The following is a 23,567-nucleotide window of genomic DNA, read 5'->3' on the forward strand; positions in this document are numbered from 1 at the left end:
GAGGGTATCACAAGGAGCTGCACAGCCAAATCCTAATAGCACAGTTGGGGAACCATCAGGATTTAATTTACAAGAGAAAAAATAAAGCATATTCAGTCAACAAAGTATTCTTAGTCTCTGAGCCCCTCTTTTCAGCCAAGGCTTCAGAGAGGTTTCAAAGAACAGATCTCTTCATTTTACAAAACCTAGACATAATGGGTAGACTTAAAACCCTAATCCCAGTATGACTTTTGAAATACAGTACACATGTTTTGGGTTGTAATTCACTTACTGGAAATAATAAAACAGACACAATGAACATGCTCACACAAACACTGTGGAGGCATAAACTGAACACCTCTGAAATGTGGGGTCAAAACATCCTCTTACCCCTAACAGAGCATGGGTGGTGCCTTTTTGCTCTGAAAGAACACTAGTTTTAATGCTTGGTTTGGCTCACTGCTGTCAGGAGACATCTGTCCAAGACAAAGTTACCAGCAAGAGACAAAAGAACCCAACAGAATTTATGCAGGGGACAGCAGATATGACATGCATGTCCAATCTTCGCTTTAAAAATAAGCTTATATTGTGCTTCCTGCTACACCTCAGCACTGTCCTCTCACCTTGTCCTGCCTTTCTGTAGTAGGATGAGAGTGAACTAATCATAGAGCTGGCACCAAGACCTCATTTATGAAGGGTAGCAAGTGTAGGGCTATATGCTTGACTTCACCTTTTGTTTTAGGACAACTTGTTACATCTCTTCCCTGTTCACTTTCAACAAAAGAAGGAAAGCCAAGCAGCTAGTGCCATGGCATTATTTTTTCACAGCTTCCCTTAAGAAGATTTGACTCTTGTAGTAGAAGAGGAAAACAGAATCCTCAGTGATGAAAAGGCTTCAAACACAAAACAGACACTTTTAAAGGCTAAAAAATGTGCTCATTGCAGGGAAAATAAATAAATAAACAAAACAGTTAAAGTAGAAGTATAAAAAAAAGGCTTGGAGTAGAGTATTGCTAGTATGGAATTCATGACAGACATCATCTTTGAACAATACACTGCACTTCAATGATTTGTCACAGCAGTGGAAATTGGCATCTTTTCCAATCAAGATTGTTAAGAAGATAACAGGATTCTGAATTTTGAACATCACCTTCTGCAGAGTAGCTGCCCTAAAGTCTTAACATATGGAACACATACCTACTTTTGGATTTGTATCTGTAGGCACATATGAAATGATCAGCACAGGATAATAAACTAATTGCTCCAAAGGAAAGCTTTCTGCAGAAATATCTGCAAGATTAATGTTAGCAGTTTTGCCACATAAGCAAATACTTTTGGAATGGAAAGCACAGTTTATGTCTCTGATATCTTCTAAAGCACATGATGCACCACAGAGCCAACTTCTGTCGTAAACTGCTATAATGTGTTATGCAGCCTCATGTTTACCTCATTTCCCCGCTCAGTTCTGGTGACATAATCAAAATCACAAATCACAAAAGCAGTTATATAAGTCGACATTTTCAATGAAGTGTTAAAGGTAGTAACAGTCCACAGGCTTCCATTTTCGTCCTTCATCTCAGATGTGTCTTGAAAAACAAATTAAAGAAACAGTCAATCTATTGTTCTTCCAGAACAAACAAGGAATTAGTCTTTTCTGCATGTCTGTTGTTATTGTTGTTGTTACACCTCTCTTGATATGCTGCATTTCTGCACTAACTTCATATGCTTCTGGTAAAAGGCAAGCAGCCAAACTTCTTGCTACCACCATAGATCAGTCATTACTTTTCATGAAAACATCCAAAATTTACTCTTGAACTTCTTTACTAAAGTCTTGGAAGCATATCAAACTGCATCAGTTTTAGGGTGTGGATGAACTGTGGACAATTTATCCCATGCTGCATATCTCTGAAATGTATAATATATTACAATTCAAATATACGTTATGTGTGCCTGAGAACTATGAAGTACTTATACTTTATATGTGTACCTTTCTTCTAAATGTGGGGAAAAATTCTCAGGGGAAAACATTTCTTAGGGGAAAAAATTCTTCTGAGCAATTCTCATAGACGTCCCATCCATTATAATTCCTAAATTACTTTGCTTCTATGCAAATCTTAAACTCTCCTCTCATGGCTGAAAATTATTTGGGTGAAACAAAAATCATGACACTGAAATGCAGGGAAAAAAAAAAAAAAGAAGAAGAAAAAAAAAAAGCATTAAGAAGGAGGCGAGAGATCCCACAGAGTCCCGTAAGAACAGTAATTTATGGAATTTGCTTGGAATCTTATATCCAACATGAGTCTCACATGAGATCCCAGCAAGAGGCAGAAGGAGCATTTCCAGAGCATTATAGTCCTGTTATCCTTATCCTGCACACACACAGGAGGCTGCAGTCTCTCTGTATGCTAAAATACTTTTTTTATATGATGTAAATACATCTTAAAAGCAGCTTAGAATGAAATGCAATCCTTTAATACCACAATTACAGGCTTTGCATACTGGAGCTGCTGTTTTGCTTTAAGCAGATGTCATGCAGTAAGACAGATGCTGACACAGTGGTAAAGGGTAAGAATGAAGCCCTGAATGGCCTCCAGCAGCCAGAGGAGAGCACATCACAACTGGCAGTAAGGAGTTATTGCCATCAAAGACATTAATTATGAATAATTCTCTCCAAATATTTAAGTTCATAGACACAGATTTTCTGCACATTTTCAAGAGATTAGCCCACAGGCAAAAGAATGCTAAATGCAAAAGATGATAAATCTACAGTCTGTTCAAGTAAATTTTCCCTCTTTTAAGGTAATTCAAAGAACAAACAAACAAACATAAGTCTACTGTTGTTTACCTACCAATAGCAGGCATGTTGGAAAGAGCCACATAGCTTGGGTCGTGGATAATTCTGATATTAAATGTGGCCTTCATGGCAGGCTCATCAAAACATGGATAAACCGTCCTGGCATATGTTGGTTCCAGTTGGGAAGCAATCAGCATGCTATATACAAAATACAAATAGGATAAGTCCAGCATGCTACATTGATCAAAATCAATATACTGTGCATTAAAATGCCAAATACAAAGCACAAAGTTAATCACATGGATATGCAGGTTTCGAAAAGTTTATTATTCCAAGTCTTGATCAAATCACCACACCTAACAGACAGCTCAGCTTGGATGCTTCTAGGGAAAACCAGTCTTTTTAAATTAGTTTATGGTGGTTTTTTTTTTTTCCTGTGTGTGTGTTTTGTTTTTAATATCTGGAAAAAGCTCCCAATTTTCAATATTTAAGCTATTCTAGTTTGGTTATTAAGACAGAGTATGTTAAAGTTTTGCACGTAGCAGGCAGGTGCTCAAAAGCGATACGGTGCCAACTGTCATAATTTGTTCTCCAGGGGTTGGTGTTGGAGCCCATCCTCTTTAAAATCTTTATTGACAATTTGGACAAGGGAATTGAGTGCACCCTCAGTAAGCTTGCAGATGACACCAAGCTGGGGGGAAGTGTTGATCTGCTGGAGGGTAGGAAGGCCATGCAGAGAGACAGGTTGGATTGATGGGCAGAGGCCAAGGGTATGAGGTTCAACATGGCTAAGCACCAGGTCCTGCACTTGGGGCACAACAACCCCATGCAGTATTACAGGCTTGGGGTGGAGTGGCTGGAAAGTTGTGCAGAGAAAAAGAATCTGGAGGTGTTAGCTGATGCTCTCCTGAACATGAGCCAGCAGTGTGCCCAGGTGGCCAAGAAGGCCAACAGCATCCTGGCTTGTATAAGAAACGGTATGGCCAGCAGGACTAGGGAGGTGATTGTCTCCCTGTGCTCAGCTCTGGTGAGGTCACACCTTGAGTACTGTGTACAGCTTTGGGCTTCTCACTGCAAGAAGGACATGGAGGTGCTGGAGTGTGTCCAGAGAAGGGCTACAAAGCTGGTGAAGGGTCTGGAACACAAGTCCTGTGAGGAGTGGCTGAGGGAACTGAGGTCATTTGGTCTGGAGAAGAGGAGGCTCAGGGGAGACCTTATTGCTCTCTACAGCTACCTAAAAGGCAGTTGTGGGGAGCAGGGGTCAGCCCCTTCTCACAGATAACTGGTGATAGGACTAGAGGGAATGGCCTCAAGTTGTGCCAGAGGAGGTTCAGGTTGGAAATGAGGAGACATTTCTTCTCAGAAAGAGCAGTCAGGCATTGGAATGGGTTGCCCAAGGAGGTGTTGGTATAACCATCCCTGGGGGTGTTCAAGGAAAGGTTGGACGTGGTGCTTAGGGACAAGGTTTAGTGGGTGATAGTGGTGGTAGGGGCATGGTTGGACTATATGATTTTGAGGGTGTTTTCCACCCAATAATTCTAGGATTCTAAATACAATCTCTCCATACATCTGCTTACCTGCTTAGCTAATGCATGCTGTCCTATTTTAATGGTGCATTTTAATAAAAAATTGTACACATGGTATGTTTCAGGTAACCGTGAATAGATGCACTTGCACAATTCTGTCAAACCCCACAGAGAAGAATGTCCCACTGCACTGTCAAACCCAGAAAAATATACAAGATCATTTTCTACCTTACACTGTGCAGCTTTGACCCATTTGGGGCAAATCTTTGTGACATGGTGGCTGGAATCAAGATGTCCAGTGGCCATGATGATGGAATCACTAAGCCTAGTGGCAAAAATTTCCATAAAGAGCTATAGATATGGGCTGTTCACGTCAAGGCATCTTCACCAGATGTTAGAAAGAAAACAACTATAATGTTTCTCAAAGCCCCATATCTATCAGCCCAAAGACAACAAGAAAGACTCTATAGGAATCAGACTGCTATACACGTGAATGAAGGGAGCAGTGATGCACATGCTAAAACTGAGCAGAACAGGCAGGCAAACACATAAACTTCAACTATTAAAACTTCCAGAAAGTTCTGAAGACTTCAAAACTGAGCCAAGTAGTCCCCGGAGAGGATACATGGATGGCATGGTCTTTTTGTTCCAGTAACCCGGATGCTATCACAAGGCCAGTATTTTTCAGTTGTAGCAGAGATGTTCCCTAATGCAAGGTTCACAGAGGTTCACACATAGCAAACAAGACAGAGGCCACCAGGAAGGTATTTTTATAGTAAGTAACAGTATATAACAAGTCTGGCCTGCAGTGCAGATCAACGCTATATGTACAGCATGACTCCACCTGGTTGTGATATACAGCACTGAACCATGTCTGAGACATGAAGACATAAACCTAAAGTTCCATGTTTTGAGATTCCCTTTTTCAGTACCTGAAATGAATAGCTTAGCTTTCCATTTATATGTACACCACTTCACAGAAGATGTATTGCATTGTGTGCAAGTTGACCCAAGGAGATGAGCTGGAAAAACCCAGCAATACTTTGCACCCAATTCCCAAGATCAGCCCTCGTTAAATTTGTGTATTTTGAAAGATGTTTGGCTGCTGCCATTTTCACAGCTGTGTTGCCTAACCCTGCTCAAAACAACTGTACTCTCAAAATGTGGTATCCTTTGCATTTAGCAGATATGCCGTGATGCTGCACCATAATACAATTTATGTCATATAAAAGAACCCACGTGGAACATGTGCTGTCACCAGGTGACTGCTAGGACCACAATGCCTCCTTTAAAGTGAGAAAGCAGCATGATGTATTTGACTTTTTGCCTATCATTGTAGAAGATGTCCTTGATGGACCTGGCTTCCTGCAGAGTCATGTGTGTGCTGTGCCAGCCACCAGCTGCCTTGCTGTGTCACCTCCCCTCTGTGGTGCCCGGTGACACAACATGACTCTACCTTCTGCTGAGGTTGTGCAAGCAGCAAAAGTGGCTGTCCCCTGCCTTCATAAAGGGAATCAATCGCAGAAATACTCTTGCCCTAATCACTGTCTTCCTGTGTAGGAAAGTATGTTGTTGTGCATTTGATTGCCATTCTAGAAAAGATGGAGCAACCTCATGACTGCAAACTCTGCAACACCAGAGGCATCACTGCCTCTGCAGGCTCCATGCCAGCAGAAACTAACACAGACATTTAGCAAATTTGCTCACAAGAAATTCTTATTCAGGAGCACCAAATAGCAGACATTGGGCTAAAGCATCAACATTAAAAAAGAAATTTGAGGACAGTTTAAATATTATTTTTCAGCAGGTCTCCAAATAAAAAAGATAAATGGGAATGTTTCATGCATGTTACACAAATAATTGGCGTTTCACACACACATTACCTCATATCATTTGTCAGAATTACTCATCATTGGGGCTCTTTTTTGCTTGTTTAAAAAAAAATGATGAAGGTATTAGCATGAACTGAATTAATACCAAACTGTTTTCTATGTTACAATTGTATCACAAAAAAATAAAAATAAAAATAAAAATACCCAAAAGGAATTTTATTTTCAACAAAGCTTAACATTGCATAAGCAGACAAAAAAGTTCCTCTCTTGCTCCTGTACCTTTGTGCATAGTTTTCTTTTTCTTCCTTAATTATCCTATGCCTCCTTCTTCCTATAAAACAAGATCAAAGACATGCTACTTTTAAATAAAGAGAAACAAACTGATAACAGGATCTAAAGCTTTGACGACTTAGACTATATTATTATTATTATTATTATTATTATTATTATTATTATTATTATTATTATTATTATTATTATTATTATTATTTTCAGTCAGTGAAAATAACAGAAAAAGGAAAAATGAAGCATGATTCATGTGTAGTTTATAAATACCTCATGGACACTGCTTCACTTGTTAAAAAAAACAGCATTATCGTAAAATAAATAAGTCATGATGATGCAAAAGAAGTTGTTCTTGTAAAAATGTTTTCTCACTCAGGTGATGTTATTTGTAATATTAATAGTATTACAATACAATAGTATGATATTTTTCTGTGCTAACATATATTAGGTCTGATTTTCTTCACTTTAAAAATATGTAAGAACTAAATAATTTAGCAAACCCTGAAGTGGCTCAAAGGACAAGGGTATTACAGTGAACAGAATCCTGTTCTGTGCAATGGCTGAACCACTAGTCCTTTTTTCAGGCATATGATATTCAGTGCTAACACACAACCCAAGAAAACACCAAACCTGTTATTTGCTCTGATTTCTGTCGCATGAATTTGATGATCTTATTCAATTATTCATATGAAACAGAATTAAAACATTCAGGTTCCCTGCTGTAAAGCCCAATTAGCCATGTCAATGCTGTTCTAACCCCCTTTTTCCATCATTCTGGTAGTTAAACGTCAGCAACTGCTAAAAATCAGCACAAACACTGCATTTGATCACGTTTTTGAATTCCTTTTAACACCAGCCATACCCAGCCAGGTATTTGTACAGAAGTTGCATAAGACTACATTTGCAGAGTTGACCTCAGCTGGCAGCCAGGCACCCACCCACCCAGCTGCCCTCTCACCCCCCACCAGGTGGGGAACCCCCAGGAAGACTGGGGAGAAAACATGAAGAATGTGTGTGTCAAGGACAGGGAAATAACTCACTAATTATCATCATGGCCAAACCAGACTTGGCTGGGGAAGACTTATTTAATTTGTTGATAATTAATGCTAGACTAGAGCAGCCAGAAATAAAAACCTAAAAACACCTTCCCTCCACCCACCCTCTTCCACCTCCTACCCCTGAGCAGCACTGGGGAACACAGGGAAAGGGGGTTGTGGTCAGTCTACAGCACTTCATCTCCTATGCTCCTTCACGGTCCCTCTCTGCCCCTGCTCCCCGTGGGGTCCCTCCCAGGGATGCCGTCCTTCCCGTACTGACCCTGGGGGGCTGCCCACAGGCAGCAGCTCTTCAAGTACTGCTCCCACACGGCTCCGTCCCACAGGGTCCATCCATCCATCCATCCCCCAGGAGCAAACTGCTCCAGCACGGGTCCCCCACGGGTGGGCGGCAGCTCCCCCCAGACCCCCTGCTCCTGCGTGGGCTCCTCTCCACAGGCTGCAGCTCCGGCCCGGGGCCTGCTCCTGCGGGGGCTCTCCATGGGTTGCAGCCTCCTCCAGGCCACATCCACCTGCTCCACCGGGGGCTCCTCCACCCATGGGGGGGCTGCAGTGTGGAGATCTGCTCCATGTGGGACCCATGGGCTGCAGGGGGACAGCCTGCTCCACCAGGGGCCTCTCCCTGCACAGCCCGCAGGGGAACTGCTGCTGCCTGCCTGCAGCACCTCCTGCCCTCCTGCTTCACTCACCTGGGGGGCTGCAGGGCTGGCTCTCACCCCTCTCTGCCAGCTGCTGTTGCCCAGCAGTTCTTTCCCTCCCTTAACTCTGCTGTCCCACAGGCCCACCCAGTGTCACTCATGGCTCGGCTCTGGCCAGCGGAGGGTCCCTTTTTGGAGCAGCTGGAGCTAGCTCTGCTCTGACATGGGGCAGCTGCTGGGCTCTGTTCACACAGGCCACACCTGCAGCCCCCCACTACCAAACCCTTGCCACATAAACCCAGTACACATACAGCCCGCTCTTCACAGCACACTCATTGTTATTCTGCTAAGCCTGGAGCAGCATACATGAGCTTAATCACAGCAGCGTAGTATCAGCATGTAGGATGATGTTCAGTCTAACCTCCTGCACTGTTTATGTTTGCACCAGTGCTGCTAAAGAAGAAGGGCAAAGATGGTTTCTGAATCTTTCTGCCTACCCTGACTCTAGCATGACTCTCCCAGCTATTTGCAGAACACAAAATCCCATTCCAACAAGAAATCTTTACAGATAATTAGTGCTGGTGAAGTAGGGGCATCCTCCTCTTTCAACTCCTTTGTTGTTGCAGTCACTGTAGACATGGACCGTATTGTATCTTTTTCTTTTTTTTTTTTTTTTTATATATATATACATTGTGTCTACGTGTGTAGACGTGTGGTACTAATAAGTAGTACTTCCATTTTTCCAGAATTTTCTTTCATGTGTAAGACCTGATTGAGTGGGTAGTACAAATTATCAATAATGGTAAATAATGCACAGTCTCCAGTGATCAGTCAGATTGTAAACAGTTTCTGTGTTTCTGTGAACTTCTGGAAATTCAGTGAAGTTTGGGTTTTGGTTTATTCTGACTTCCATAGAGGTGAGGCTAGCATTTCTGAAAACATCAGGGAGTTCTTATTGCAAATGGCTTTTCCTCACAGCCTCACCAGTGCACTTCTTCTCTGTCTTGGAAGGACAAGGAAAAAACAGCTCTTCATGTCAAACAGCTAATTCTACCAGCCTGTCAAGAGCAATGTAGGTATCTGAGCAAGAAACCAGGAGGTGCCAAAGCTCAGGTACAGATTTCAGGGACTTCACTTCTCTTTAGGATCTAGCTGTCTACTGAAAACTTGCCCTTCTGTGCCTAAACTCTTCTGAAATGAGAGGTCCCTAGTGGTTCCAGAAACACAAATTACAAAACCACTAAAACTTCTAGCGCATGCAAGAAATACAAGAGTCTGTTTGACTGCAAATAAACAGCACATTGTCTGCTGCAGCTGGTGGTTTCAGTTACAAACTGAAGTCAGAAGCCTGTGCAGGAATTAGATCCTGAAGGTCTGACGGAGCCAGGTACAAGTCCCTGCGGAAGAGCTACAGGGCTACCCACAGGAGGTAGTGGTTTCCTTGCAGAATAGTAATGGGCTTTGTACTGCAGCCTGGAGCAGAAAGACGCTGAGTGTTTGTAAATCGCTTGTGATCTATATAACCCATCGGAATACAGCTTCTTCCATCCTTAACAGCTTGCTAGAGCTTACAAAATATGTTCCTCACAATGCACCTCTTCCAAAATGGGGATGGCAAAACCCCTTCAGTGTAACTGGACCCCATCAGATTAGGAAACTGCTGGTAAAGTGATGATTTCATTCTTAGTAAAGGAAAAAAATAACAAGGTTGTGTTGCATACTCTTGATGCTATTCTTGATGAGAAAGCCCTTTTAAAGCAGAAAGATATGCAAAATCCATTCAAGAACATCAGGAATGTGGGCAGGAACAAGTAACCAAAACAATATGTTTTATCTGCAATCAGTGGATTCCCTTTGACTTATTTCAGTGTCTGAACACCACTGGCATCTCTTTAAACTAGACCGCAGTCTCACATTTCCTTAGTGCTTCATGATAAGCTAAGAATTAAACAGAACAATTGCCAAAAGTCCTTTAAACAACTTGAAATCAAATGATACACATTATTTTAATGATATTAAAGCACTTTTTCTTATTTTCTACTGTGGCAGCAAAGCTGACAATAGCTAAAAACATTTGTTTGTTTTGGATTCTCTGAATTGTACACAGTATGAATTTTAAAATGTCAGTCTAATTCAGTATTTTGTAAATAGTTTTTGACCGAATTAATATGGCACCATAAAGTACACTGATACAGTATTAAACAATTAAATGGTTGTTCCATTCTAATTTAGATTTTTTTTTTTAATTATGAAAGTTAGGCAAAGAATTTGGGATTTTCCTTGAATCAAAACTTGCACAAATATACCTGTAAATGACACTAACTGAACAAAGAGATAACAACTAAAAAAAAAAAAAAAAAAAGGAAAGAAAAAAAAAAGAAAGAAAAAAAAAGAGAGAGACAAAGAGAGAATGTGAGAGAGAGGGAGAGAGGGAGAGAGAGAGAGAGAAAGAAAGAAAGAAGGAAAGAAGGAAAGGAAGAAAGGAAGAAAGAAAGAAAGGAAGAAAGGAAGAAAGAAAGAAAGGAAGAAAGAAAAAGAGGAAGAAAGGAAGAAAGAAGAAAGAAAGGAAGAAAGGAAGAAAGAAAGAAAAAGAAATTTCTTAAAATCCCTCAATAACATACTGTTCTTTTCTCTAAGGATAATCAACTTATCTCCTTAAAATAAAAAAGGCTACTACTTGTTACAGAGAAGTCACACAGCTCTCTTCTGTTTCAATAAAAACTATTTATTTCATGGCTTGTGATTTTTAGTACGCATACAGTGACATGCACATATGGATCCTGCAGGTAACTGAGCATTACTTGGTTGGACCAGAGCTCCATGAACTGCTTGAGGGAGTTTACTTCAGTGAACTCATCAGTGGGCTGGGAGCCAAGAACACTTGAATTTTAACTCTAGCTTCCTTTCTGACTTGCTTCATGTCCTGCAGCAATTCACCACGTCTTTAATTATTAGAAAGTACCTTTAAGTATAAGTACCTAGAAGTACCTTTAAAATAAGCGCTTTTCCTACCCCTACATTAAACACCTATTTTGAGAAATTTGCCTGCAACCAGAACCACTGAAATCACAAACTTAAGCTTCACTTGTCTGCAGGAAATTTCACATTCAGAATGAAAAGTACCCTGAGAAGATTCCCAACTAAAATAAACAAATAAGCAAGCATGCCTTGCTTTGAGGACAAAACCTGATTTGAGTGATGGCCTGTCTGGCAGGCTCACACTGCCCCGGTCCCACTGCCATAGGGCAAAAAGCAGAGGACTGGGGATGGCAGGGGGAGGGGAGGAGAAGATGGTGCTGGGCAGTGCTCTCAGCAGGTGGGGGTTGCAGTTAAGGATGGGAATGGGGATGGGAAAAGGGCTGGAGATTGGGTTGGAGACGGGATTGGGGACAGGGATAGGTATGGAGTTGGGGACAGGAATAGGGATGGGGTTGGAGATGTGGTTTTAGATGAGGATGGAGACAAGGATGGAGACGAGAATGGGGACAGGGATGGGGACAGAAACTGGGACAGGAATGGGGATGGGAATGGGGATGGGGTTGGAGTTCATGATGGGTTTGGGGACAGCGTTGGGATGACACATCTTCCTGCACCATGCACCCTGCAGCCCCTTGCGGTCAGGCGTGGAGCCAGGAACCCGCATCTCCACACAGCCGCCGACGAGGCCACCTACCTGCTGCGCCCCTGGTCGGTGTAGCGGGTGAGGAAGAGCCCGTCCAGGTCCTCCTCCAGGCGGCCCTGGAAGCCGAGCTGCAGCACGTAGCGCCGCCCGGCCTGCATTCGCCCGCGGAGCTCCAGCACCACCACCTCTCCTGCTGCCTCCTGCGGCGGCTCTGGCACCTCCACGGCGACTCCGGGGTTGGGCAGGGACCCCCAGACGGCGTCTCCCGGCTCGGGCAGGGGTCCCCGGACGGCTGCTCCCCGGATGCGCAGCCCGGCGCTGTGCAGCACCGCGGCCCGCGTGTCCTGCCGGCAGCGCACCGTGATGTTCACCTGCCCGACGAAAGAGAAGGGTCCCGCCTGCCCCGGCCGCACCCGCGGCCACAGCTCCAGGTCGTAGTGCAGCGGCAGCAGGTTCCGGGGCAGCCGCCGCCACGACGGGACCCCCGGCGGACCCCCGGGGACACCGGCTCCTCCGGCCGCCCCGTCGGGGGGCGAGGGGGGCGCCGGGGGCGCCGCCTGCCCGCGGCAGCGCCCGTAGAGGGCGGCGAGGGCCAGCAGGGCGGCCAGCAGGGCCAGCAGCACCGCGGCCCCCAGGGCGGCCGCCCGGCGCCCCACGTAGAGCCCCGAGCCGCCGCGGGCGCCCATCGCGGCTGCTCGGCCGCCCGGAGCGCCCGGTACTTACGGGGCGGCGGAGCCGGGGGGGCGGTGCGGGGGGCGGCGGCACCTGCGGCGGGAGGGGGTGGGATGGGGACGGGGACGGGGACGGAGACAGGGACAGGGACAGGGACAGGGGTAGGGGTAGGGGTAGGGGTAGGGGTAGGGGTAGGGGTAGGGGTAGGGGTAGGGGTAAGGGTAGGGGTAGGGGTAGGGGTAGGGGTAGGGGTAGGGGTAAGGGTAGGGACAGAGATGGGGATGGGGATGGGGATGGGGATGGGGATGGGGAGTGAGGATGCGGATAGGAGGTAGGGGGTGGTCCCTCGCTTCTCCCCGCGCCCCCTCTACCCACACCGCGGACCCCCCCGTCGCCCCGCGCACGCCGACCGCCCTGAAATGTGTCGGGGGGACCCGTGTGGTGCTGCCGGCCCGGAGCGGTACCTAAACGGGGCGGCAGATGAGCGCCAGTTTCATTCGCGGTCTCTTTCGCAGCCCTGCCCGCCGGTTTTGCTTGGTTGCAGCTCGTCCCCTAAAACACCGCGAGCCCCGCAGCAGCCGGGGCAGCAGCCAGGGACAGCGGCCCTTGCGTGCCAGAGCCTCGGGCACTCCCAAATCTGGATGGCAGGCAGTTTTTCCCTCCTCTCCTTTTCCTTTTTCACTTTTATTTATTTTTTTTCCTTTGCTGTTGTTCTGATCTTAGCCCATTTCCTTGGGCTCGTGGTTCATACAACAGCTGCCGCCCAACGCTATATGTGCCCCCCGATGCCTACAAAACCGAGGCATTTGGGTTAGGTACTGCGCTCTGTTCTGCCACCACAGGTAAAGCTGAGATGGCTAAAGTAAATTCACCTCAAAGGCCTCACTAAAGGCCATCCCTCCTGATAATATATATCTGTTAATTGAGAGAGATGCCCGTCCCGTGGTAATGAACAGAAGGCAGCTATCACTTTCCTCCTGCTAGGCACAGCAAGGCTGGCTGCTGCAGGTCTAGGGGACGGATCCATGCCACCGAACAAAGAAAGCTTCTGGTCCCAGCACCTGCCATTTGCCTGTTGCTGGAGGGATGTCAGGGATCCCCTCTGCCAGCCCATCCTGCTGGCTGAGGGCTCGCCTCGTCGGCCTCCTGCCCGGTGCCTGTGCTGCCATTACCCACTGGTTTCCCAACAGGCTGGCTTCCCACACTGCCCCACCTCCTTCTGCTGTCTTTCAGGAGATTTGTGTGTGCTTACTTCTGCTTCTGTGCTTCTCTTCTCACTCTGTTCTCGTTTACCACCTGTTTAACCCAGTCTTCCCTTCCACCATGCCTGGGACCTCTTTTTGTGTCTCTGTTTCAGGCCTCCATGCTCTTTCCACTCCATCCTCCGTTCTCTCACCCTCCTCTCCTTCCTCATGCCTCATACACCTCTGCTCTTTTCACCCTGCACATCAACAACTTCTCCCTTTTCTTCCAGCATGCCTGGCAACATCTATTATTTCACTGCAAGGCTTCATGACAAGCTCCTACAAACTGCAGCATTGCCACAGGACAGAGCACTCCTTGGAGGTCCCCGGACCCACAGCCCTGCACTAACAGCCCTTGCACCTGTGTGACTCACTACAAGTCATGGGAATGACTGCATAGAAAATGTTCTCAGGGGTTCTCAGGCAGACATCTTCTCCCTCTCACTGCCAGAAAACTGTTTGCTGTCCATGGGTCTCTTCTGCAATGGTGCCTGCAGGAAGCCAAGGGACAGCCTGGAGGGCTGTTCAGTGCAAGTGCTGACACACTGCAGAGCCTGGGTGAGATGAGTGGTCAAGAACTCCCAGAAAGGTCAAGAAAGAAAGGACGGTGCTGCAAAGGAAGAGCTGACGGGGAGAAGAAATTGTAGAAGGGCACCAGCATTTCTAATGGAAAAGCCCACACACTGCAGAAAATTATAGAGGATTTTAATGTCCTGCATTCCAAATACAGCTTCAACATTGTTCAGTAAAAATGTGCTTACCCACTCACCCCCCAAAACAAGGCACAGGCAAAATCAAAATTGTGAGCCATTTCATTCCGTGTCTGCAAAAACAAGCAGGACTGCTCTGCAATAAGCCTGAAAACTGTAGGGACTCCAGGGGAACTTTGCCCTTCTTAATGGTGCAGGATCTGTTTTAATGTTTACAAATCATAGCCATTAAACATACTTTATTTTCTCTTGCTTGCAGTGGAGAATTCAAACCTATTCCTTTCCTAAGTTAGCACGTAATAAAAGCACAATAGTAATGACCTACAGTACGTATTTTTAAAAGTTTTTTAACCTCTTTTCCCAAATGATTTAGAACAGTTACCCTACAAAGCAACTGATGGGTGAAGGCTTTTATTAACCCACGGCTGTGAATTCCCCCCCCCCCCACTGGTAACACAGACACTCACTCGTTTGAAACACTTTTGGTGCAGTGCAATACAGGCAAGTGGCTTCTGCTGCAGATAATACAGTTTGCCAACTTGATGAGTGCATTTACAGAGTTAAGATGTCTGAGCAATGTGTTCCTGAAGTCAAAGCCATGGCAATCATGGGCCGGGGACAGGTACTGTGGCTATGACATCTTGGACACAATTTCATGTCAGGTCACAGCTCAGCCCAAATCCTGACCTTGGATGGAAACAGGAGACTTGTGTTTAAGTCAGCCAAAGCCTCTAGTACACACCTAGAGGTAGAACAAATCACCTGTTATAAAAGGACTCAGACAGCTCTGTCACTCTGAAGGACACCAAAGCACCTGACAAACTTAACTATCTCATTCCAGCCTAAGGGGTCTGTGCCATGCTTGCTGGCTGTTCAAAGTCCCGTTTATGTTCCCTGAATTTTAAACAAGAGAAGGTCGCATATGGCAGCACGATTTTTGCTATCCACTAAGGCACAGAAAGGTAAACTACACTTCACGTGCTAGTTGGCCAGGAAATTTGGCATGAAATTTCAATTAGCAAAATATTGCAGTCACCCATTTCATCAAGATTTTCAGGTTGTTAGTACTGTTTTTGTAAAGAAATTCTGTGCTATCATCGCAAATCATACACCAAATGATAAGAAAAAGGTTCATCACGTGTTTAAGTAAAGTGACATCATTGTTAGGCTGAAAGATGATTCCCTACGTCATATTGCTCGTGTTTCATTCAACCTGATTTAGGAGTTTCCAATAGCTTAGCAGTTCTAGCAGTGGCACTGCTGCTGATCAACTTTGTCTTTGTTTTTAACAGAACTGTAATCTTGTTTTCTTTTCAGGTTTTATGGAGATGCCCCATTTTTGCTGTATTTACAAAGCTAGAACAATATTTCTCCTAGGCATGAGGGATTCATGTGTACCATCTACACTCATGTCCATGAAATCTCCATTTTTTAATTTTTATTTTTTAATTTGAGCTGTTTGTTTTAAGGACTATAATTTCCTATGCACTGTTTATTTTCCTTCTTTAACTAATCAATAGCGTATCAGAGCTGAAAATGTTGTAATGCCTGGTAGTATCTTTGGCAGGAGCTACTCCATAGGAGATGCTGAAGTTGTAGACATTTGCTGTTGCTCTGTATGTTTGATTTAATGGATATTTCAAGATTCCCAGACATCTGAAGAAGTGTGATATATAGGTAGGCAGAATTAGTTATAAATAAGCACAGTGAGCCAAGCATGAGCTGTTGAGGACCAAAACTTCTTACCAGGCACATCAAAGAAGCACTCAGCTTTCCTGGAGGCTTATGATAACTACTTTACATTCTCTTTCAAGGTGAATGTATCTTCAATATCAAGGTCAACATAGGTGTTATTAGCTAGCAAGAAATTTAGGTTAGACTCAAAAGAAGGTGGTCTCCTTTCCCTAATAAGGAAAAAAGAATACAACACTAAAATCTCAGTTTAAATGTTTCTGTTCTTAAGGAGATTTTGTATGCTCTCTGTATAGATCTATTGGTGATTTCATGTTACAAGGTGGCGCAGACACAACTAAGCATAGATCCGCATTTGTATTGGCAAGATTGCTTTAACTGACTGGTACAGGTAGGTAAGAGAAAGGCAATACAGAGCAGGCTTCCAACTTCAAATAGTCACATTTGACCAAACATCAGAGCCTGTACAAAAGACTTGATATTAAAAACTCAAGTTAATGAAAGGTTTGGAGTGAGATGTCCTTGCACAGTAGTCACCATGTAAGAAATAAAAGTATTTTCACCACAATTAGTCATACACCTGTATTCAAAACTTTTGTGTAGGGAAGGATGCTTGAAAGTCTGCCATTATTGGCAATGATGTCTGATATTGTAATTAAAGTATTTTTTAACTGATGCTTTAATTAAAAATTGTTCCTTGGTATTTTGAATGAACAAGACACTGAAAATCCTCTGGCTGTCTCACAGGCTACCAAACAATGCAAAACTTTGTTTTAAACTTTTGTTCTCGTTCAAGGGATGAGCCGTGAACTTTTACCTTGCTGACTGCCTCTTTGGACCTATGTATCAACATGTTGGTTTGGATCTTCCAGAGCAAACAGGAGACAGCAACAACAACTTCAAGTAAACACTGTTGTAGAAAAGACAGGAAGAGGGCAAAAGCAAGCACTGGTGCTACAAGGATGCTCAGAGGGCTGGAGCACCTCTCCTGTGAAGAAATACTGAGAGAGATGGGGCTCTTCAGCCTGGAGAAGAAAACGCTTCAGGGAGACCCCATGGAGACATTCCAGCCCCAAGTGGACCTACGGGAAATCTGGGGGAAGGTCTCTTTATTAGGGAGTGCAGTGGTAGAAGAAGGAGGAATGATTTTAAGCCAAAAGATATTAGGTTAACATTAGATACAAGGAAAAAATCCTTCACTCAGAAGGTGGTGAGGCACTGGCACCAGTTGCCCAGAGAAACTGTGGATACCCCATCCCTGGAAGTGTCCAAGGCCAGGCTGGATGGGGCTTTGAGAAACCTGTCTGGTGGGAAGTGACCCTGCAAACCCAAACCATTTTTTGGGTCTGTGATTCTGTTATAACTTCATTGGGTATTTCTACTTGTGGAGGAGAATACAGTAATACCTAAATGACATGGGTAAAACCACAGTGATGAACCATAAAACAGAGTATCAACAAAATGATTGCATCAGTTGGGTGGAGTTTCACTCAGGGATGGAGAAGGCTCCCTCCAAACACCTCAGGGTGCTCAAACACGCAAGAGAGGCCTGCAGCCCTGTTTGCATGTATGATACCTGTGAGAGTCACATCCCCTGAGGAGGGTCACAAAACCATCTCCAGAGAGCACAAGAAGCTCCACTCAACGAACCAGAAAGTAACAAAGAAGTAACGAGAGCAGATGAGAAAGCCACTATCCAGAATATGAACAGGAGATGAAAATTGCAAGAGGCTCTGCTAGCTGGAATTTAGGAGGTCACAGTTTTATCAGTAATTTCTTTGTATAGTTGGTAACTCTACCTATCAGCTGGCTTCTAAGCTTTTGTGGGCAATCAGTAAGACTGATAAAACCAAATCTTGCAACTGAGGATATACAGGAAAGATGTGTATCATGTTCTTACAAGTTTGTTTAGCAGGAAAAAAAAATAATTAACAATGCACCGTTAATTAGAATGAAGTTTTGAACATCTTTTAAGGCTTTAATAAGAAAAGGATGAGGGAATGCATGAATCATTTGCAGCATGTGAAGCTCTCTTCCAAACGGAATTTAATTTGTGTGTGTGATGTTTAATGTTTTCTGATTGTCAGTGCATTTAGAAACTTGAATAGATATCAACTTTTCTCCAAATGTACCAACATTGTTGGGCTCGTGTCTTGTGAGACGGCATGAAAACAAGTAAACATTTGACCAGAAATCACTTACAAGTGGATTTATTTTTTTTAAATGGCATTGAATGTCAGTAGATTGATATTTCTTAATATGATGAATGGTGGCATTCTCAGAGTTTTTGGCCTTTTTTATCAAGTGCTTTTTTATTCAGTTTTCAGATGCCTAGTATTTTTCTGTCAACATCACTGAAAAGAACCAGCAATGTGGTATTTGTCCTCTGAGTGCTAGGCGTGCTAAGATTTACCAGCTCTCCAGAAGGAATAGCAAATTGAGGAAATGACATCTTGAGATACCATAGACTATTCCTCACCCATGGAGATAGACCAACAACACTGGAGCAAGGACACGTGTCTATTCTCATTTCATCTGTTTTCTTGCAACCAGGGCTCTGGTATGGTATGCAGGCCTGAGATTGCAACAGCCCAATACAGGAAATGCTTCACAAAGCATACTTCAGCCTAGAGCCACATGAGGAACCAAAAGAGAAACAATAATAATAAAAAATAAATAAATAAACTTGGAGCATTGGTCTTGCTCTCCTGTTGCTATGAGGAAGACAGCAGAAGAGTGAGTCATGACTGCTCCTTTCGGAAATAAACATTTTATCCTCATGTGGCAGGTGCCAGCCAGCATGGCTGCCCAGCTTGGTGGGCAGCGCTCTGTCCTTCTCCACTTCTGAGGTCAGTCTCCCAGTCATTTCTATTACTAGGTTCTGATTCACACTGCAGAGAAGTTTCAGTGTGCACAAACTGGATTCCTTTCAAATAAATTAAACCAAAATCTCTAAATTGGAAATATGTGGATTTGTAGGGTGGATCAAGCAGTGGATAAGGTATTGGCTCAATAGCTGCACCCAGAGAGTGGTGGTCAATGGCTCTATGTCCAGGTGGAGGCTGGTGATGAGCAGCGTCCCTCAGTGGTCTGTCTTGGGACTGGTGCTTTTTCCTGCTTCACAGAATGTGGTTGCATTTTTTGATCAAATTGGCCAGAGATCTGTGCAACCTTACATATTCCAGAGAGCCTACTTCAGGCTTGAACCTGGTGTATAAATGGAGGAAAACAGCTCCTTTAATCTCCTTGAATCTCAGAGCACAGAGTTCAGCATTGCTGCCATGGTGCAGCCTGCCATCCCACTGCACTTCTCTGTTCCTCCTTGCTGGGTTTGGTTTTACAAACTCTCAAGTGATTTTGGGCTGTCTGATACACTCATTCATAAAAGAGGAAGGCCTCTACCAAAGCCTGTATGATTGGCTGGCAAATAGTTTAAACGTTTTTGGCAAATCTTTGTGCCTGGTGAAATGCAACATGGCACCGGAAAACCAGTACATGAAAGAGTCAAGGAAGGGTATTGAAAAACATGAATTTCCAAATATGATTCATAAAACCTTTGTGTGGGTAGAGACACAAAGGGAAACACCCAGGGCTGTCCTACAGGTCACTTTCTCACAGAGAATGTGACACAGAACAGGATACAGAAACAGGACTCACAATAGAACAGGAGTAGTCTTTGCCTAAAACTCATCTTTGTGCAACAGTAAAGTTACCAACTGTTTCCTGGCAGGAAGCTGAGCCCCACACAGCTGCTCAGTCTCTCTCCTCAGGTGGGATGGGCAAGGGAATTGGAAAGGTAAAAGTATGAGAACTCATGGATTGAGATAAAGACCGTTCAACAGGTAAAGCAAAAGCCACATGCACAAGCAAAGCAAACCAAGGAATTCGTTCACTGCTTCCCATCAGCAGGCAGGTGCCACTCCTAAGTGCACTGTGGTTAAAATTTCCTCAAAGTTTTGTAAGGGGCAGAGAAACACATCACACAAAGGATTATCTCAAATTCTTTGTGCTTCCTATAGGAGTGACAGAAACAGAGCTCCCTCCAAAAAATGAGAAATGACCAAATACTCTGACAGGTTAATGAAATAATTAAGGCAAGACTCAGAAAGTTTGGGTGCATGCAGTGTATATTTTTGGCCTGTTCTGAAAGCAAAAAGAATTATGTCAGAGAAGTGCAGTAATGGGTGCCCAGCCACACTCCTCGCTCTGAAACTAACAAATCCAGCAGAGAGACAAGAGTAGAGGGAAGCCTAGCAGGCAGATAACCCAAAAAAAATTCAGGGAAAAAGCAAGAATGTTCTGGGAAAGTGTTCAAAGCTCCAGGTTTTGTGGAGCTTGATGCTGAACACAGGGGAAGAGTACTGAGTTGTTGTACTAGCCACTCGGGAGCAGGGTGGCCTTGGGGTTCATCCCACCCTACTGCCCAGTGAGCCTTTGGGGAGATCTGTGATGACTAAACTGGGCTTGGTGAGCCATCCATGCCAGTTTTAAAAAACTGTATCCTCAGTCTCAGTGTGAAAAAAGAGAATCCAATCAATGGCAAAACAGATAAGTCACCTGTCCTTGTCTTAAAGCTTGTCTACGTCACATACCGTCATTTTTTTAATTGTCGGCTGGTCACTTCTGGGAAATTGAATAATCCACTCAGAGACTTGGAGAGAAAAATGTTTGGTATGTTTTTGATGAACTTTACTACCTAGGTAATATTCCCAACTGCTGTCTCTAATTGGTTTCATTCTTGTCTCAGTGGACCTCTTTGGCTCATCATGCTTCCTTTGCTGCTCTGCTCATACTGACTGTGTCACATCCATCCTTAAATACCAGCATGCTTCTAGATCTCCCTTTTTCTTTGAAGGATGCATTACTAGCATCACACACTATTCTTGGCCTTATGCCAGTCACATCTAGTCAGAACAGACCGGTGCAGAGATCATAAATTTCCTTTCAGTCTGTGCAAAGGAAAGAATCACATAAAGTCTGAACAGCATCCCTTCATGCCTGTATCTGTGTAAGTACATGGCAGAAGGAAAAGAATGGCTGGAGGCCTTTTCTGTGTAGGCTCCAATGCTGTGACAAAGGAAAGGGCTCTTACATAAGAACAATAATGTACAGAGTCAGATACTTACAGTTCTTGACCCTAACATTATGAATGGGTCTTATTTTCTTCCCTGCGGACCCTCCCAATGGGAATGAAGTAACCCTGCAGTCACAACAGCAATTTTGACCAGAACTGAAAAATTTCATCCCACAAGATCCATGTTCTACACCCTGAAGCTGACCCTGATGAAGAGATAATCCTCAAAGCCCAAGCAGATGTCCAACATAGCTATACCAGGATTATGATAGGCTCACTTACAAAAAGGAATTCTAAAATAACTTTTGTTCTGGAGATCTCATGGGACGATATTGGATGCTTTTCAAGCAAGCTCAGCCGTTATTACCAACCCCACACCCATTTTGTGGACACTCCAAGTTATGTTCAGGATGAATAGTCTATGCTTTGTAGTGTTTCCTTTCCTGAAGTATCAAATCCTCCTGGTTTTGATTACCCCATTCAAGCACCCCCTCAATCCATTTACTCATTTAATATTCCCTCAGTCCCTTGTTGCATGACTTCGTTCCTTAACATGTGCTCACAGTAGTCATTGTGCCAAGAATATGTAAGCTCCAAAGTGTTTATTTCTGTACTATAACAAAGTGTTCTCTTCCCTGTTCAGATGGCTACTGTTCCATACTCTACTTCAGCTGATGGCATCTCAGAGGTTATAAACAGATACTTCACAGCAAAGGTTGTGTTTTTGTTTTTTTTTTTAACCGCAGTGGTTGATACACAAAGATGAATCTCAGCATGGGCAGTGCATGTCTTTACATCTCAGTAATACCTTGTGTTTGTAGCTACATTGAGCTGCAGTAGAACATTGTTCCACAAATCAAGACATTTCAAAACACAGGCAAATGAGTAACAGGGAAAGTGTAAAAATGCAGAATGATTTTGTCATGAATCATAAAAGGCAAGAAAGTCTATCAAGGGCTGTTAAAAAATGGTACCAGTGCTGCCCTCTATGGCAACATATTTTTGGAGACCACTGCATAGAATTACATTACTTATATTTTACTAATACATTCATCAGCTTTTCTTTACCTTGATAAAACCAGAGATAACATATTTCAAAGTGAATATTACCCACAACATGCAGATGTTTGTATTTGAATAGTTTGATGGTCATCCATATGGACACTCCTATTTTTCATGGATTACACAACAGAAGTTTATACATAAAAGCATATTCAGCAAACAGTTACCTCCATCATCACACAGGCAAATGCTGAGACATCTCACTGACGTTAAACAAAGGATCACTTTCTTGTCTCATATTCACTTTCACATATGTATCCCATTTACTCCATCAGATTAATTTCTGCTCTGTGCTGGTGTGCCAGAACTGTATAGAATTTGTAAAGGAAGAAATATTGCTGCTAAAAAAATAATCACTTGTAATTTTTTTCATCCTTTTTGTCCACCGATCTTCCTTCTCTGCACACTTTAGCGTGTTGCTAGCCCTGGGGTTGGGCTCTGAAAACTTGTTTAGGCAGACAGCTGGTTGTGATTTCCTCAGAGGCATGCACAAACTCCATGTTTGTATGTGGAGGTCTTTGGGATTCACAATATTTGTAGGTGGACCTGAAGAATTGTGTTTAACATGCAGAGTCATTACCTGAGAACCTCCAGTTTCTTTTCCTTGGATTTGTTTACTGGCATCACATTTATTTGATGTGGGCTTGCCATTACAGATGTTTCAACTCCCAGGATGGCTGATTTTGCAAAACATTAATAACCCCAAGTGACCCTTTGACCCTTCTGCCAAATCTGACTCTGTTCTCCCTCATCCTTATTCCCCTTTTCATATTTTTGCTGTTAGGGCTGTATTTTCTTTCTTAACATTGGTATAGCAACAAGAGTACATTAAACCCCAGCACTTCACATAATTCTTTCAAACCTCATTTCAAAAGACCTGGAAATCTCAAGTGTTGAACTCTAACATCATCTCTCCATTTTGATTTGGAAAGCACAGAGGGCAAAACACAGACTTCACAGCAGCTGAGCTCTTTCCACAAATCTCTGGATTGTAATTGTTGGCCAATGCTGTAATAAGATACAGGGTAGGTGCAGCCTACTCAGGAAATGAGCATAACACAGCACATATAATATTACATATATATATATATATATATATATACATATATATATATATCATGGCAGTACCATTAATATGACATTGTTTGGCATACTGTATTTAACTGCTGCTTCTCAGGGCCAGAAAAATGTTGTTAAATGAAAGAGAAAAAAAAAAAGCAACACTGAGCACAGTGTGTGATATACTTTCTAAAGATATATCTGCTCTCATCTGAAGATTTATTTGCTCTTTCTGTTACACCTTTAGGAGCTACCTCTCCAGATACACATCACTCTTCTATCCCTTGGTAATTAAGTCACCCTTAAATAACTCTATACGAGTG

The 23,567-nt window shown here is 43.6% G+C and overlaps 1 protein-coding gene across 1 annotated transcript in view; it reads right to left on the reverse strand.

Annotated features, from left to right (window-relative positions):
* The window catches only part of LVRN (laeverin), a 41,982-nt gene extending 29,565 nt beyond the window's left edge, over nucleotides 1-12,417 (reverse strand). Inside the window, exons 1-3 of the mRNA XM_032206425.1 lie at nucleotides 11,783-12,417; nucleotides 2,829-2,971; nucleotides 1,426-1,565 (exon numbers count right to left, since the gene is read on the reverse strand). Of these exons, the coding sequence (XP_032062316.1) occupies nucleotides 1,426-1,565; nucleotides 2,829-2,971; nucleotides 11,783-12,417 (918 nt within the window). The remainder of the gene's footprint in view (nucleotides 1-1,425; nucleotides 1,566-2,828; nucleotides 2,972-11,782) is intronic.
* Between the last annotated feature and the right edge of the window lie 11,150 nt (nucleotides 12,418-23,567).

This window comes from Aythya fuligula, chromosome Z (genome assembly GCF_009819795.1).
Source record: "Aythya fuligula isolate bAytFul2 chromosome Z, bAytFul2.pri, whole genome shotgun sequence".
Lineage (NCBI taxonomy): Eukaryota > Metazoa > Chordata > Aves > Anseriformes > Anatidae > Aythya > Aythya fuligula.